Raw genomic sequence first — 17479 nt, 5'->3', positions numbered from 1 at the left:
TGCCCCCCCTCTCTCCCTCCATTGACCCCCCCTCTCTCTCTCTCCATCCATTACCCTCTCTCTCTCTCCGTTGACCTCTCTCTCTCCCTCCCTCCATTGACCCCTCTTTCTCTCCCTCCCTCCATTGCCCCCTCTCTCTCTCCCTCCCTCCATTGCCCCCCTTTCTCTCTCTCTCTCCATCCATCCATCCATTACCCTCTCTCTCTCTCTCTCTCTCTCCGTTGACCCCCTCTCTCTCTCTCCCTCCCTCCATTGCCCCCTCTCTCTCTCCCTCCCTCCATTGCCCCCCTTTTCTCTCTCTCTCCATCCATCCATCCATTACCCCCCCTCTCTCTCTCTCTCTCTCTCTCTCCATTGCCCCCTCCCTCTCTCCCTCCCCCTTTACCTGCTGCACTTGGTAAGTTTTGCAGAAGCAACATCTCAGCGCCTGGAACCGCTGAGCCATGGCCGCGGCTGTGTGGGAGCCGCGCCGCTCTCTCTCTCGGCCTCGGCACCGACTCGCAGCCCGAGGCCTAGGCCCGTGTCCATGGAGACGCGGCAACTTCAAGCTAATCACAGCGCCCCCGCGTGGCCGGAGGTCAAACTCGCGCCTTCAGCCCGCCCGCCCGGCACGGTGCCCCCTGTGGGTGGGAGGTCAGGCTCACACCACCCGGCACAGTGCCCCCTGTGGGTGGGAGGTCTCACACACACCGCCCGGCACAGTGCCCCCTGTGGGTGGGAGGTCTCACACACACCGCCCGGCACAGTGCCCCCTGTGGGTGGGAGGTCTCACACACACCGCCCAGCACACTGCCCCCTGTGGGTGGGAGGTCAGTGCCCCCTGTGGGTGGGAGGTCAGTGCCCCCTGTGGGTGGGAGGTCTCACACACACCGCCCGGCACAGTGCCCCCTGTGGGTGGGAGGTCTCACACACACTGCCCGGCACAGTGCCCCCTGTGGGTGGGAGGTCTCACACACACCGCCCGGCACAGTGCCCCCTGTGGGTGGGAGGTCTCACACACACCGCCCGGCACAGTGCCCCCTGTGGGTGGGAGGTCTCACACACACCGCCCAGCACACTGCCCCCTGTGGGTGGGAGGTCAGTGCCCCCTGTGGGTGGGAGGTCAGTGCCCCCTGTGGGTGGGAGGTCTCACACACACCGCCCGGCACAGTGCCCCCTGTGGGTGGGAGGTCTCACACACACTGCCCGGCACAGTGCCCCCTGTGGGTGGGAGGTCAGTGCCCCCTGTGGGTGGGAGGTCAGACTCACACCACCCGGCACAGTGCCCCCTGTGGGTGGGAGGTCTCACACACACTGCCCGGCACAGTGCCCCCTGTGGGTGGGAGGTCAGTGCCCCCTGTGGGTGGGAGGTCTCACACACACTGCCCGGCACAGTGCCCCTGTGGGTGGGAGGTCAGTGCCCCCTGTGGGTGGGAGGTCAGTGCCCCCTGTGGGTGGGAGGTCTCACACACGTCACATCAAATACCGTTGCCACAGTATTTATGTGGTTGGTCCAGTTAAGTTTCTGGTCAATGATGACTCCCTTCATAAGCAGTCCCTTGAAATCGAGGAAGACCTGCTTCCACTCTTCGAATGAGTCCTTAGGTGGCTGAACAGTCCAATACGGGAATTACAGTCCCTGTCACAGGTGAAGGAAGGGGTGGGTGGGATTGTTCCTTCCGCTGCCTGCGCTTGGTTTCTGCATGCTCTCGGCAACGAGACTCGAGGTGCTCAGCGCCCTCCCGGATGCACTTCTTCCACTTAGGGCGGTCTTGGGCCAGGGACTCCCAGGTGTTGGTGGGGATGTTGCACTTTATCACGGAGGCTTTGAGAGTGTTCTTGTAATGTTGGGTCCCTGGGTGTTGTGTAATGAGAGAGGATTAATTGGCAATCTTGTTGTGTGAGGCCCCTTGGGGAAGAGTGACCATAATATGGTAGAATTCTTCATCAAGATGAAGATTGACACAGTTAATTCAGAGACTAGGGTCCTGAACTTAAAGAAAGGTAACTTCGATGGTTTGAGGCGTGAATTGGCTAGAATAGACTGGCAAATGATACTTAAAGGGTTGACGGTGGATAGGCAATGGATGAACTTCAACAATTGTACATCCCTGTCTGGCGTAAAAAATAAAACGGGGAAGGTGGCTCAACTGTGGCTAACAAGGGAAATTAGGGATAGTGTTAAATCCAAGGAAGAGGCATATAAATTGGCCAGAAAAAGCAGCAAACCTGAGGAATGGGAGAAACTTAGAATTCAGCAGAGGAGGACAAAGGGTTTAATTAAGAAGGGGAAAATAGAGTATGAGAGGAAGCTTGCAGGGAACATAAAAACTGACTGCAAAAGCTTCTATAGATATGTGAAGAGAAAAAGATTAGTGAAGATAAATGTAGGTCCCTTGCAGTCAGAATCAGGTGAATTTATAATGGGGAACAAAGAAATGGCAGACTAACTGAACAAATACTTTGGTTTGGTCTTCACTAAGGAAGACACAAATAACCTTCCGGAAATACTAGAGGACCGAGGTCTAGCGAGAAGGAGGAACTGAAGGAAATCCTTATTAGTCAGGAAATTGTGTTAGGGAAATTGATGGGATTGAAGGCCAATAAATCTCCAGGGCCTGATAGTCTGCATCCCAGAGTACTTAAGGAAGTGGCTCTAGAAATAGTGGATGCATTGGTGATTATTTTCCAACATTCTATTGAATCTGGATCAGTTCCTATGGATTGGACAGTAACTAACGTAACCCCACTTTTTAAAAAAGGAGGGAGAGAAACAGGGAATTATAGATCGGTTAGCCTGACATCGATAGTGGGGAAAATGTTGGAATCAATTATTAAAGATGTAATAGCAGCGCATTTGGAAAGCAGTGACAGATTGGTCCAAGTCAGCAAGGATTTATGAAAGGGAAATCATGCTTGACAAATCTTCTAGAATTTGTTGAGGATGTAACTAGTAGAGTGGACAAGGGAGAACCAGTGGATGTATTTGGACTTTCAAAAGGCTTTTGACAAGGTCCCACACGAGATTAGCGTGCAAAATTAAAGCACATGGTATTGGGGGTAATGTATTGATGTGGATAGAGAACTGGTTGGCAGACAGGAAACAAAGAGTAGGAATAAACGGGTCCTTTTCAGAATGGGAGGCAGTGACTAGTGGGGTGTCGCAAGGTTCAGTGCTGGCCCCCAGCTATTTACAATATACATTAATGATTTAGACGAAAAAATTGAATGTACTATCTCCAAGTTTGCAGATGACACTAAGCTGGGTGGTGGTGTGAGCTGTGAGGAGGATGCTAAGAGGCTGCAGGGTGACTTGGATAGGTTAGGTGAGTGGGCAAATGCATGGCAGATGCATTATAATGTGGATAAATGTGAGGTTATCCACTTTGGTGGCAAAAACAGGAAGGCAGAATATTATCTGAAAGGGAGGGTGAACAGCCAGCTGTCCTGGTGCATATAGGTACCAAAGATATAGGTAAAAAACGGGATGAGATCCTACAAGCTGAATTTAGGGAGCTAGGAGTTAAATTATAAAGTAGAACCTCAAAGGTGGTAATCTCAGGATTGCTACCAGTGCCACGTGTTAGTCAGAGTAGGAATTGCAGGATAGCTCCGATGAATACGTGGCTGGAGGAATGGTGCAAGGGGGAGGGATTCAAATTCCTGGGACATTGGAACCGGTTCTGGGGGAGGTGGGACCAGTACAAACCGGACGGTTTGCACCTGGGCAGGACCGGAACCAATGTCCTAAGGGGAGTGTTTGCTAGTGCTGTTGGGGAGGGTTTAAATTAAAATGGGGGGATGGGAACCTATGCAGGGAGACAGAGGGAAGTAAAAAGGGGGGAGAAACTGAAGGTAGGAAGGAGAAAAACAAGAGTGGAGGGCAGAGAAATCAAGGGCAAAAATCAAAAATGGCCACATTACAACATAATTCTAAAAGGACAAAAAGTGTTAAAAAAAAGCCTGAAGGCTCTGAGTCTCAATGCGAGGAGCATTCGTAATAAGGTGGATGAATTAACTGCGCAGATAGCTGCTAACGGAGACATGGCTCCAGGGTAACCAAGGCTGGAAACTCAACATCCAGGGGCATTCAATGTTCAGGAAGGATAGACAGAAAGGAAAAGAGAAGGTTAACGCAATAGTAAGAAAAGACATTAGCTTGGATGATGTGGAATCTATATGGGTAGAGTTGCGAAACACCAAAGGGCAGAAAACGTTAGTGGGAGTTGTGTACAGACCTCCAAACAGCAGTAGTGAGGTTGGGGATGGCATCAGTCAGGAAATTAGGGACGCATGCAATAAAGGTACAACAGTTATCACGGGTGACTTTAATCTACATATTGATTGGGCTAATCAAACTGGTAGCAATACTGTGGAGGAGGAGTTCCTGGAGTGTATAAAGGATGGTTTTCTAGACCAATATGTCAAGGAACCAACTAACGAGAGAGGATTAATTAACAATCTTGTTGTGCGGGGCCCCTTGGGGAAGAGTGAACATAATATGGTAGAATTCTTCATTAAAATGGAGAGTGACACAGTTAATTCGGTGACTGGGGTCCTGAACTTAAAGAAAGGAAACTTAGATGGTATGAGATGTGAATTGGCTAGGATAGACTGGAGAATGATACTTAAAGTGTTGACGGTGGATAGGCAATGGCAGACATTTAAAGATCACGTGGATGAACTACTACAATTGTACATCCCTGTGTGGCGTAAAAATAAAAAACGGAAGGTGGCTCAACCGTGGCTAACAAGGGAAATTAGGGAAAGTGTTAAATCCAAGGAAGAGGCATATAAATTGGCCAGAAAAAGCAGCAAACCTGAGGACTGGGAGAAATTTAGAATTCAGCAGAGGAGGACAAAGGGTTTAATTAGGAAGGGGAAAATAGAGTATGAGAGTAAGCTTGCATGGAACATAAAGACTGACTGCAAAAGCTTCTATAGATATGTGAAGAGAAAAAGATTAGTGAAGACTAGTAATGTAGGTCCCTTGCAGTCAGAATCAGGTGAATTCATAATGGGAACAAGAAAATGGCAGACCAATTGAACAAATACTTTGGTTCTGTCTTCACTAAGGAAGACATGAATAACCTCCTGAAAATACTAGGGGACCAAGGGTCTTGCGAGAAGGGGGAACTGAGGGAAATCCTTATTAGTCAGGAAATGGTGTTAGGGAAATTGAAGGGACTGAATGCCGATAAATCCCCAGGGCCTGATAGTCTGCATCCCAGAGTACTTAAGGAAGTGGCCCTAGAAATAGTAGATGCACTGGTGGTCATTTTCCAACATTCCATGGTCTCTGGATCAGTTCCTATGGATTGGAGAGTAGCTAATGTAACCCCACTTTTTAAAAAAGGAGGGAGACAGAAAACAGAGAATTATAGACCAGTTAGCCGGATATCGGTGGTGGGGAAAATGCTGGAGTCAATTATTAAGACGCAATAGCAGCGCATTTGGAAAGCAGAGACAGGATCGGTCCAAGTCAGCATGGATTTATGAAAGGGAAATCATGCTTGACAAATCTTCTACAGTTTTTTGAGGATGTAACTCGTAGAGCGGTTAAGGGAGAACCAGCAGATGTGGTGTATTTGGACTTTCAAAAGGCTTTTGACAAGGTCCCACACAAGAGATTAGTGTGCAAAATTAAGGCACATGGTATTGGGGGTAATGTATTAACGTGGATAGAGAACTGGTTGGCAGACAGGAAGCAAAGAGTGGGAATAAATGGTCCTTTTCAGAATGGCAGGCAGTAACTAGTGGGGTGCCGCAGGGTTCGGTGCTGGGACCCCAGCTATTTACAATATACATAAATGATTTTGACGAAGGAATTGAATGTAATATCTCCAAGTTTGCAGATGACACTAAGCTGGGTGGCGGTGTGAGCTGCGAAGAGGATGCTAAGAGGCTGCAGGGTGACTTGGACAGGTTAGGTGAGTGGGCAAATGCATGGCAGATGCAGTATAATGTGGATAAATGTGAGGTTATCCACTTTGGTGGTAAAAACAAGGCGGCAGAATATTATCTGAATGGTGACAGATTAGGAAAAGGGGAGGTGCAATGAGACCTGGGTGTCATGGTACATCAGTCACTGAAGGTTGGCATGTAGGTACAGCAGGCGGTTAAGAAAGCAAATGGCATGTTGGCCTTCATAGCGAGGGGATTTGAGTACAGGGGCAGGGAGGTGTTGCTACAGTTGTACAGGGCCTTGGTGAGACCATACCTTGAATATTGTGTACAGTTTTGGTCTCCTAATCTGAGGAAGGACATTCTTGCTATTGAGGGAGTGCAGCAAAGGTTCACCAGTCTAATTCCGGGATGGCAGGACTGACATATGAGGAGAGACTGGATCGACTAGGCTTATATTCACTGGAATTTAGAAGAATGAGAGGGGATCTCACAGAAACATATAAAATTCTGACAGGATTGGACAGGTTAAATGCAGGAAGAATGTTCCCGATGTTGGGGAAGTCCAGAACCAGGGGACACAGTCTAAGGATCAGGGGTAAGCCATTTAGGACTGTGATGAGGAGAAACTTCTTCACCCAGAGAGTGGTGAACCTGTGGAATTCTCTACCACAGAAAGTTGTTGAGGCCAGTTTGTTAGATATATGCAAAAGGGAGTTAGATGTAGTCCTTATGGCTAAAGGGATCAAGGTGTATGGAGATAAAGCAGGAATGGGGTACTAAAGTTGCATGATCAGCCATGATCATATTGACTGGTGGTGCAGGCACGAAGGGCCAAATGGCCTACTCCTGCACCTATTTTCTATGTTTCTATGTTTCCTCTGCTCACCTTTGGTTCGTTTGCCGTGAAGGAGTTCCAAGTAGAGCGCTTGCTTTGGGAGTCTCATGTCTGGCATGCAAACGATTTGCCTGCCCAACGGAGCTGATCAAGTGTGGTCAGTGCTTCAATGCTGGGGATGTTGGCCTGGTCGAGGACGCTAACGTTGGTGCGTCTGTCCTCCCAGGGGATTTGTAGGATCTTGCGGACGCATCATTAGTGATATATCTCCAGCGACTTGAGGTGTCTACTGTACATGGTCCATGTCTCTGAGCCATACAGGAGGGTGGGTATTACTACAGCCCTGTAGACCATGAGCTTGGTGGTAGATTTGAGGGCCTGGTCTTCAAACACTCTTTTCCTCAGGCGGCCGAAGGCTGCACTGGCGCACTGGAGGCGATGTTGAATCTCCACATCAATGTCTGCTCTTATTGATAAGAGGCTCCCGAGGTATGGGAAATGGTCCACGTTGTCCAGGGCCGCGCCGTGGATCTTGATGACTGGGGGGCAGTGCTGTGCGGCGAGGTCAGGCTGGTGGAGGACCTTTGTCTTATGGATGTTTAGCATAAGACCTATGCTTTCATACGCCTCAGTAAATATGTCGACTATGTCCTGGAGTGTGGCCTCTGTATGTGTGCAGACAAAGGCGTCGTCCACGTACTGTAGCTCGACGACAGAGGTTGGGGTGATATTGGATCTGGCCTGGAGATGGCGTAGGTTGAACAGGTTCCTACTGGTTCTATAGTTTAGTTCAAATCCAGTGGGGAGCTTGTTGACTGTGAGGTGGAGTATGGCGGCGAGGAAGATTGAGAAGAGGGTTGGGACGATGACGCAGCCGCTTGACCCCGGTCCGGACGTGGATTGGGTCTGTCGTGGATCCGTTGGTAAGGATCACGGCCTGCATGTCGCCATGGAGCAGACGGAGGATGGTGACGAACTTTTGGGGGCATCCGAAACGGAAGATGCTCCATAGACCCTTGCTTCCACTCTAAAAGTGGGTTCTCAGGTGACTGTACAGTCCAATGTGGGAATTACAGTCCCTGTCACAGGTGGGATAAGCAATGGTTGGAGGAAAGGGAGGGTGGGACTGGTTTGCCGCACGCTCCTTCCGCTGCCTGCGCTCGTTTTCTGCATGCTCTCGGTGACGAGACTCGAGGTGCTCAGCGCCCTCCCGGATGCTCATCCTCTACTTAGGACGGTCTTTGGCCAGGGACTCCCAGGTGTCACTGGAGATGATGCATTTTATCAGGGAGGGTGTCCTTGAAATGTTTCTTCTGCCCACCTTTGGCTCACTTGCTGTGTGGGAGTTCGGAGTAGAATGCTTGCTTTGGGAATCTTGTGTCGGGCATGCGAACAATGTGGCACGGCCAACCCCTGCAAGAGGTAGAAAAGGCCATCCGCCAGCTCAAGAACAACAAGGCAACAGGAGAGGATGGTGACCCCCAGGATGTTGATGGTGGGGGATTTGGTGATGGTAATGCCGTTGAATGTCAAGGGGCGGTGGTTAGACTCTCTCTTGTTGGAGATGGTCATTGCCTGGCACTTGTGTGGCATGAATGTTACTTGCCACTTATCAGCCCAAGCCTGAATGTTGTCCAGGTCTTGCTGTATGCGGGCACGGACTGCACCATTATCTGAGGAGTTGTGAATGGAACTGAACACTGTGCAGTCATCAGCGAACATCCCCACTTCTGACCTTATGATGGAGGGAAGGTCATTGATGAAGCAGCTGAAGATGGTTGGGCCTAGGACACTGCCCTGAGGAACTCCTGCAGCGATGTCCTGAGGCTGTGATGATTGGTCTCCAGCCAGTGGGGAGTTTTCCCCGATTCCCATTGGCCGAAAATGCAAATTTTCCTCCCTCCCCCTCCCCCTTTCCTGGGAAAGGTGCAGCCAGAGATGGTACATACTGGAGAAGAGTTGAAATGAACAGACAAATGGGACAAACAGCGTTAAAGTGCTGAATTCCGATTTTTATTTCAATCCTGGTCCATTAATCAGACCAATACAGTAACATCAACAAGGCAAGGACAATAAAAATATTCCAATTACATCTCCTTTCCATTCAAAATAAATAAATTGGCAGCCAAGGATGCGATTAAGACTGCTCAGTGAATCATCGGCATTAGAGGACGCTATTTAATGGTGCACAGACCCAGAATTTCAAAGGGTTTAATATCTGCAGATAATCAGGAGCAAATCGGAACTGTTCAGAATTGTGCCAGGGTTTGCACCTTCATGCTTAAGGCTTAAGGTGCGCCATTTGCAAATGTTTTTTTTCCCTTCCACTTTTGGAAAATGGAATGTTGCCGCTACACTCCGTGCAGCCTCAGCTTTGTGGGAGAACATGCAATCGCAAACCGACCCTGCTTCTGCCCTTCCTTCGTCCCACATGGGTCGGTTGGTGTCCATGACGACCAACGTGGTTGTGAGCCGCACGGAGCAGTCAGGTGACAGGTTCGATATCGCGCCATAGAACCATAGACATTTACAGCACGGAAGGAGGCCATTCGGCCCATTGTGTCCGCGCCGGCCGACCAAGAGCTACCCAGCCTAATCCCACTTTCCAGCTCTCGGTCCGTAGCCCTGTAGGTTACGGCACTTCAGGAGCACATCCAGGTACTTTTTAAATGTGGTGAGGGTTTCTGCCTCTACCACCCTTTCAGGCCGTGAGTTCCAGACCCCCACACCCCTCTGGGTGAAGACATTTCCCCTCAAATCCCCTCTAAATCTCCCCCCAATTACTTTAAATCTATGTCCCCTGGTTATTGACCCCTCTGCCAAGGGAAATAGGTCCTTCCTATCCACTCTATCCAGGCCCCTCATAATTTTATACACCTCAACTAAATCTCCCCTCAGCCTCCTCTTTCCAAAGAAAACAAGCCCAGCCTATCCAACCTTTCCTCACAGCTAACATTCTCCAGTCCAGGCAACATTCTCGTAAATCTCTTCTGCACCCTCTCCAGTGCAATCACATCCTTCCTGTAATGTGGTGACCAGAACTGGTCTGTGCCAATGTCGGTGGCTCCCAGCGTGGGTACGACACTCGCTGCTCGAACACACAACCCGGCTCGGCTGTGAGTCACTCGCTGCTCTCTTTCCCCACCCTCCCCTGCCCCACTCTACGTCGAATGAGTCTCGGCTTAGCATGTCCGGAATGGTCGGCTGGATGAGGCGCTGGGAGGTTCCCCGAGCTGGCCGAGACTCCGGGAAGGGGAGAGCGAGGCAAAAGACAAGCTGAAATCTGCAAGCGGGTCATTTTCAGCACAGCGCCGTTTGAGAAATTACTGCAACAAATTTTCTCGTGATTTACAAAAAAAAAGAATCGGGGTGCAAATGCAATATTTTATCCCAAGTATTCCCATGGAATATGAAGCTCTTCGGCTGGTTCGAGAGTAAATGGGGGAAGGGAAAACAGGTTAAACAAAACCCCAGGGTAATCCTGAGGATTTAGTAAATCGCGGTGAAAGCAGAGGTATCGGACTTAGCGTGGCCACAAATGTAAGTTTACGCCGATGATGCGATGATCTCGAAGTGTCCTTGTCTGGACTGTGGCACCGAACAAGAGAATTTACATCCCCACGATCTGCACATGGGTTACCAAACCTCCAGCGATGCCCGGGACTCTCCAGGGGGATTAAAATTCATTTCCGGGACATCACTGCAACACCCGGGAATAAAAACCATCGGGGGTCGCTGAATAAACAATAAATCGTGTTCTTTAAAAAAAAACTTTTCTTCAAACAATTTTGTTTATTGCTTATTCAAAAAATTGGGAGATGGGGGGAATGGGCTGTTTGACATTACAGTCAGTAGCAGGACATTTGGAAAATCATAATACAGTCAAGCAGAGTCAGCATGGTTTTATGAAAGGGAAATCACGTTTGACAAATTTGCTGATGTAACGAGCAGGGTGGATAAAGAGGAACCAGTGGATGTGGTGTATTTGGATTTCCAGAAAGCATTTGACAAGGTGCACATAAAAGGTTACTGCACAAGATAAAAGCTCACGGGGTTGGGGGTAATATATTAGCATGGATAGAGGATTGGCTAACTAACAGAAAACAGAGTCGGGATAAATGGGTCATTTTCCGGTTGGCAAACTGCAACTAGAGGGGTGCTACAGGGATCAGTGCTGGGACCTCAACTATTTACAATCTATATTAATGACTTGGATGAAGGGACTGAGTGTAATGTAGCCAAGTTTGCTGATGATACAAAGACAGGTGGGAAAGTAAATTGTGAAGAGGACACAAAGTGTCTGCAAAGGGATACAGACAGGCTCAGTGAGTGGGCAAACATTTGGCAGATGGAGTATAATGTGGGAAAATGTGAGGTTATCCACTTTGGTAGGAAAAATAGAAAAGCAAATTATTATTTAAATGGGGAGAGATTACAAAATGCTGCAGTACAGAGGGACCTGGGGTCCTCGTGCATGAAACACAAAAGGTTAACATGCAGTGTTAACAAATTAACATGCAAGTGATCAGGAAGGCAAATGGAAGATTACAGTCAAGAATCAGCCAATCGGGAAACCAGGAGTCTGTGCGCTTTTCGATTGGCCGTGGGGAGGTGGGGCACAGTGAGGGTGTACCCCCTCAGGTCTGACCAGATTTGGCAAACCCCCTCTCTAGCTTGCAACTTAAATGACACTAAGCCGGTGCCTGAAAGAGTGAGGGTTGGAGATGAGAGCTTTAGCCCCGATACTCCCAATCCATAATCCCCACAGCTCGCAGTAACTCTCCCAACAGCCCCCCCCCCCCCACCCCCCAACAACGGCAATGTAATAAAAACAGAAAATGCTGTCAAATCTCAGCAGGTCAGGCAGCATCTGTGGAGAGAGAAAGAGTTAACATTTCGGGTCTGTGATCCATGGTCAGAACCGGAAAAGTCAGAGATGTAATGGACTCGATCAAACACGAGAAAGGGAACTAACAGCTCAGAAGATGAACAAAGGTAAAAGAGACAAACAGAAATCCCGTCTGAGGGAAGAGCAGGACTTTTTCAAGGTGGGCATTCCTCGAAGAGAAGTGGCCGTGAATTAAACACCAATACAAAAGCAAAATACTGCGGATGCTGGAAATCTGAACTAAAAACAGAAAATGCTGGAAATCTCAGCGGGTCAGGCAGCGTCTGTGGAGAGAAATAGAGTTAGGCAACGTTGTAATGTAATGTTAATTTGTCTTTTTAAAAAGTGGAAGTCCCTACCAAAATAAAATGAATCTGTAAACTCCTGACATCACATTACGACACAAATGGTGTTAGACTTTGCTGCATTCCAACGTTTTGCCAGGATGATGTATTATAGTGAATAAATAGTAAGCTCACGGAGACACTCTGTAAAATCAGGTTGTAGGAATCCACACACTGGAAACACCAGCCTGACTAAACGAGCTTTCGTTTTTCACACTTTCAAAACTTTTACCCACGTGACATTTTAGATTTAGTTCGATCGAATAGTAAAGGACAATTTGAAATACAGGTACATAGTTTGCAACTTTTACAGCACGTGTTTTTTAATGAACACAACCTGAGTGTTTATATCAAAGTGCAAAGAAATATTTAACAATAAAAAAATGGTTGGCTTCTCTACCGATGATAAAATTTAACAAGCTCAGAGCCAGCAGACCAGCTCCTCGATAAGAGTGAGGATTCTCAGTGGGTGGGTGATGGGGTGAGTGGGTCAGTGGGTGAGGGGGTCGGTGGGTGGGTGAGGGGGTCGGTGGGCGACGGAGTGAGTGGGTGACAGGGTCAGTGGGTGAGGGGGTCGGTGGGTGGGTGATGGGGTGAGTGGGTCGGTGGGTGGGTTACAGGGTCAGTGGGTGAGGGGGTCAGTGGGTGGGTGAGGGGGTCGGTGGGCGACGGAGTGAGTGGGTGACAGGGTCAGTGGGTGAGGGGGTCTGTGGGTTAGATTAGATTAGTCCATGAATGTTAATTTATGAATCTTTTTACAGATTAAACGGTAATCATTAGTCCTTGATCACTCTGTCACAGAGCCGGCACAGGCACAAAGGGCCGAACGGCCTCCTTCTGTGCTGTATCGTTCTATAATGAAAGACCTATCACGTTCAGGTTAAATGGGCAGGTACTCAGATTAGAGTTAATGTAGTGAGCAATGAGGAGGGTGGAGTCTCCGGACAGCTTTGAGCAAAGTAATGTATCAACAAACACATCATCCTGAGAAAGCGGAGGCTAACGTCACCGTCCACTCAGAGTGACAACTTGGGCTGGATCCAGGTCCTTACTCCTGATCACTGTCCAGGGAGCCCCGCTGGAAACTGTGTCTGTGATCTATGTGTGTATGACTCTCAGTGTGTGTGTGTGTGTCTGTATGTGCGTGTACGTATGTGCGTGTGTCTGTGTATCTGTCCGTGTCTGTATGTCAGTGTGTGTGTCTGTGTCTCATGTCTGTGTGTGTCTGTGTCTTGTGTCTGTCAATGTGTGTCTGTGAGTGTGTCTATGTGTCAGTGTTTCGTGTATGTGTGTGTGTATGTGACTCTCGGTGTCTGTCAATGTGTGTGTGTGAGACTCTCGGTGTTTGTGTCCGTGTCTCAGTCTGTGTGTCAGCGGTGTGTGTGTGTGTGTCAGTGTGTGTGAGAGTGAGTGTGTGTGTCTGTGTGTGAGTGTATGTGTGTCTTAGTGTATGTTGTGTGAGTGTGTGTGTGTGAGTGTATGTGAGCATGTGTGTATGTGTGTGTTTGTATGTGTATCTTAGTCTGTGACTGTCAGTGTATATATGTGTGTGTCAGTGTATTTGTGTATATGTGTGTGTGTATGTGTGTGTCTCAGTCTGTGACTGTCAGTGTATATGTTTGTGTGTATATGTGTGTGAGTGTATGTGTGTGTCTCAGTCTGTGACTGTCAGTGTATATGTTTGTGTGTATATGTGTGTGAGTGTATGTGTGTATGTGTGTGTCTCAGTTTGTGACTGTCAGTGTATATGTGTGTGTGTATATGTGTGTGTCTCAGTCTGTGACTGTCAGTGTATATGTGTGTGTGTATATGTGTGTGAGTGTATGTGTGTGGGGGGTGTGGACCGGATTGCATTTGACTTACGCTCCACATCGCCTCCTGAGCTCAGCAGTCCAGTCAAATGCCCCGCTGATACTCCTGGCCTCTCTCTCACACACTCACAGAATAACCACCGGAACATGTGGCCCAACGGCCCCTGGTGCCCGAGGGCAGAGTGACCGGAACTCAGGGCGCTCCTCAGTCTCACCCACCCCGGTTCAATGGCCACTCCTTCACCACCATCTGACTTTCATCCCGTGTGACTCTCAGCACAACTCGACACGGTCCCAAATAAATGAAACCCAATAAAATAGGCAGTGCTGCTCGGCTGTAAATGGCCAAGGACACACAGCCTGCGTTAACCCCTCACTGACCCTAACTAAATACAGGCAAAACCCAAAGGCTAAAAATGGGCAAATATTCAGGTCCTGAGCTTCACCTTGACTTTTGCCCTCTGACCCCTCCCAGTGTTTGAATGAAAAGCTCAGGGATACCTTGGATGAGACTTTGTTTAATTAGTGCCTGGCCCATAAGCTTCAATCTTTCAACTACTGAAAGGTTCAAATACTGCCCCGCCCCCCCACCCTACCCCGATCCTCCCCCCGCCCTCCCCCCCCCCCCGAAAATACTGATCAGGTCCTTTCTTTCACAGTTTTGTTGAGTTTTAAAGCACGGATATTTCCCCCCCCCTCTCTCCTTCCTCTCCCCCATCCCTGGATTCACCCCGAGTAATTCAGTCCCATCATAAAAACTCTGGTTACAAGTATCGCAGCTATGTGTGGGCTTCTGCAACCTCGGACTACAGGGAGGGAACTGATACACAGTCTGACTTAGAAGGTACAGTTACAGGAACATATATATATATATATATATATATATATAAGGTGCAAATAGCTTTTACAACGGCAAGCGATCGCGAGAAGTCTTCACATGGCAACAGTCGGAGGGAGTAATAAAATGGTCGGACAAAATTGTCTTTCTTTCCATTCTGTTTTCTGTTTCTGTCGCTTACAGATACGGTATTTGTCTTTAAGCAGAGGAATGCGAAGGCAGGCCATGAGCCCTGTGCAAGTGACTCCCTACCGCCGTGCCTCTGCTTTTGGCGAAGGGTGCGGGTTAGGTGAATGTAGAAGGGGCATCACTGCAGACAGAGAACAGCACGATCGTTTGGGTAAATCAGTGGCAGTCTGTGGCATGAGGGGGACCTATACTCCGAACCGCTTGAAATGTGTGCACCAGTGAGAATGCTCACAGGTTTGTAGAGCTGCTGACAATTTCTGGCTGCACTTCAGTCCCACGCTCCTGATCTTTGGGCACCCTGTGCGGAGGGGAGCGGGCAGGTCGGAGGGCCTCCTCGTAGGACTGCTCCTGGGCACGGCCAAGGGGGCCATCAGCCGCTCCAGGCAGCGGGCAGTCGAGGGGGTCGTTCAGCCCGACTGCCTGCCTCTCTTCCGCGGTTACATCCGAGCCAGGGTGTCCCTGGAGATGGAGCACGCGGTGTCCACCGGTACGCCCGCGGCCTTCCGCGAGAGGTGGGCACCAAAGGGACTGGAGTGCATCACCACCCCCGGCAACAACATTTTAATTTCAACCACTTAATGTCTAAAGGTTAATTTGTTGGTTTTGCTGCCCCCTTGATTAAGTATAGGTTAAACTAAAATAATTGCAGAGCTGTTGAGTTGGGAGTGGCTTAGCCAGTCACGTGATGTTCACAAGACTCAATAAAACCCCGGCCAGTTGGGTTCGTGGGATCCACGATGGGGCAAGTGGTTGAACTGGTAATGTGTAGTGTGATTGTTAATGTTATATATGTAAACTTGTATTAACTCTGTACAGCCACCAGAGGGCTCAGCCCCTGGAGTCCCAATGGATCCCATAATCCCTTGGGAGCACAGGTATTTAAGGAGGCCCCACAGGTTGGAGAGGCACTCTGGAGACCTGCAATAAAAGACTAAGGTCACACATAACTTAGAGTTCACAATGTGCAGTCTGACTCTTTCTTCATACATAACTGACGACGAGGATGGGATCTCTTAGGACTCCAGGGGATGAGCCCTCTGGTGGCTGTACAGAGTAAATACAAGTTTACATATATAACAGTTAAACCTTTTGCTAATAAACCAATTAGTTCTTTATAGCAATGTGTTGCTGTGAATTCTTAAGCAAAGAACCCACGAGGCAAATACATTAAGATCGTTGCAGGGAAATCACCACCTGGAGTAAATTCAGGCTGCTGACGGTTACATGGGTGTAAAATGGTGGCCAGGTGGGACAGCGAAAGTCCTCTTATAATCGGGCGGGGGTGAGGTGGTGGGGGGGGGGTTGGGGGAGTGGGGGGGTTTCAGTCAGCCAGACGTTGGCGATAGTTCCTGGTCACTGGACGAGCTGACCTGTCTCTCCATCGCCCTTTGACTCTTGCACTTGGCGACCTTGGGCCCTACCTCGCCCCGTTTCTCGAAGAAGCCGACCAGGGCCGGCTCGGTCAGCACGGAGGCCAGGATCTGCTCGAAGGAGATGGACCAGGCCGCGTCGACGTTGCCGGCCTGCCTGGGGACCCCCTCCGGCGGCGCTGCCTGCTCGCAGCCCACCAGCACCGTGTCCTCGGAGATGTCCTCGCAGGGCAGCGAGCCCGAGCTGACCATGGAGTAGGAGGACATGGAAGTGTCGTCCCGCGCCTCCTCGTCGGACAGCAGCTGGGCGGCTGAGGCCTCCCGCTCCCTGGCCGCCCGCTCCGCCGGCCTCGCGCCTTCCACCTGGGCCCTCGCGGCATCACCGGCCCCCTCCGACTCGCCGCCCGCCCTGGGCGGGGGCCGGACACCCCCCACCAGGGCCGCCTCCGGGGTACAGGCCCCGTCCTCGCCCCGCACGCTCCAGCCCTGGTGGTCCCCGTCGCTGTTCGGCCGCCTGGCCGCCGGGCTGGAGAACTGCTTGCCCACCTCCCCGATCTGCAACAGCAGCGTGGCGACGGTTGCTATGGCCTGGTACAGCTCCGCCTCGGCTGGGTCCTCGCTGAACAGGTTGTACAGGGTCTTGCACATCTCGATAAACTGCTCCTGTGGGTCACAGAAATAAACACCGTCAATAGAGGAAAAGCTTGCGAAACTACGGAGAACGGCGTTAGGAACAGGAGGAGGCCCATTCAGCCCCTCGAGCCTGTTACACAGGAACAGGAGGAGGCCATTCAGCCCCTCGAGCCTGTTACACAGGAACAGGAGGAGGCCCATTCAGCCCCTCGAGTCTGTTACACAGGGACAGGAGGAAGCCATTCAGCCCCTCGAGCCTGTTACACAGGAACAGGAGGAGGCCCATTCAGCCCCTCGAGCCTGTTACACAGGAACAGGAGGAGGCCCATTCAGCCCCTCGAGCCTGTTACACAGGAACAGGAGGAGGCCACTCAGCCCCTCGAGCCTGTTACACAGGAACAGGAGGAGGCCATTCAGTCCCTCGAACCTGTTACACAGGAACAGGAGGAGGCCATTCAGCCCCTCGAGTCTGTTACACAGGAACAGGAGGAGGCCCATTCAGCCCCTCGAGCCTGTTACACAGGAACAGGAGGCCCATTCAGCCCCTCGAGCCTGTTACACAGGAACAGGAGGAGGCCCATTCAGCCTATTAATATCATATTAATATAGCTATTTATTAAAAACATTTCAGAATGAGCGTATAATTGGCAAATGAACCAATATAGATAGGTGTGAGGTGGTGCAT

General features: G+C 49.9%; 2 protein-coding genes across 4 annotated transcripts in view; both read right to left on the bottom strand.

The window, feature by feature from the left end:
• Window positions 1–525, bottom strand: part of mrnip (MRN complex interacting protein) — a 55904-nt gene extending 55379 nt beyond the window's left edge. For both annotated transcript variants that reach the window (XM_070877976.1, XM_070877977.1), the window contains exon 1: window positions 386–525. In XM_070877976.1, the coding sequence (XP_070734077.1) occupies window positions 386–445 (60 nt within the window). In that variant the 5' untranslated portion in view covers window positions 446–525. The remainder of the gene's footprint in view (window positions 1–385) is intronic.
• Window positions 526–14477: 13952 nt separating this feature from the next.
• Window positions 14478–17479, bottom strand: part of LOC139262814 (TBC1 domain family member 9B) — a 112656-nt gene continuing 109654 nt past the window's right edge. For both annotated transcript variants that reach the window (XM_070877973.1, XM_070877974.1), the window contains one exon: window positions 14478–16824. In XM_070877973.1, the coding sequence (XP_070734074.1) occupies window positions 16117–16824 (708 nt within the window). In that variant the 3' untranslated portion in view covers window positions 14478–16116. The remainder of the gene's footprint in view (window positions 16825–17479) is intronic.

The sequence above is a fragment of the Pristiophorus japonicus genome, chromosome 4 (genome assembly GCF_044704955.1).
Source record: "Pristiophorus japonicus isolate sPriJap1 chromosome 4, sPriJap1.hap1, whole genome shotgun sequence".
Taxonomy (NCBI): domain Eukaryota; kingdom Metazoa; phylum Chordata; class Chondrichthyes; family Pristiophoridae; genus Pristiophorus; species Pristiophorus japonicus.
This window is presented reverse-complemented; position numbering and strand designations above follow the sequence as displayed.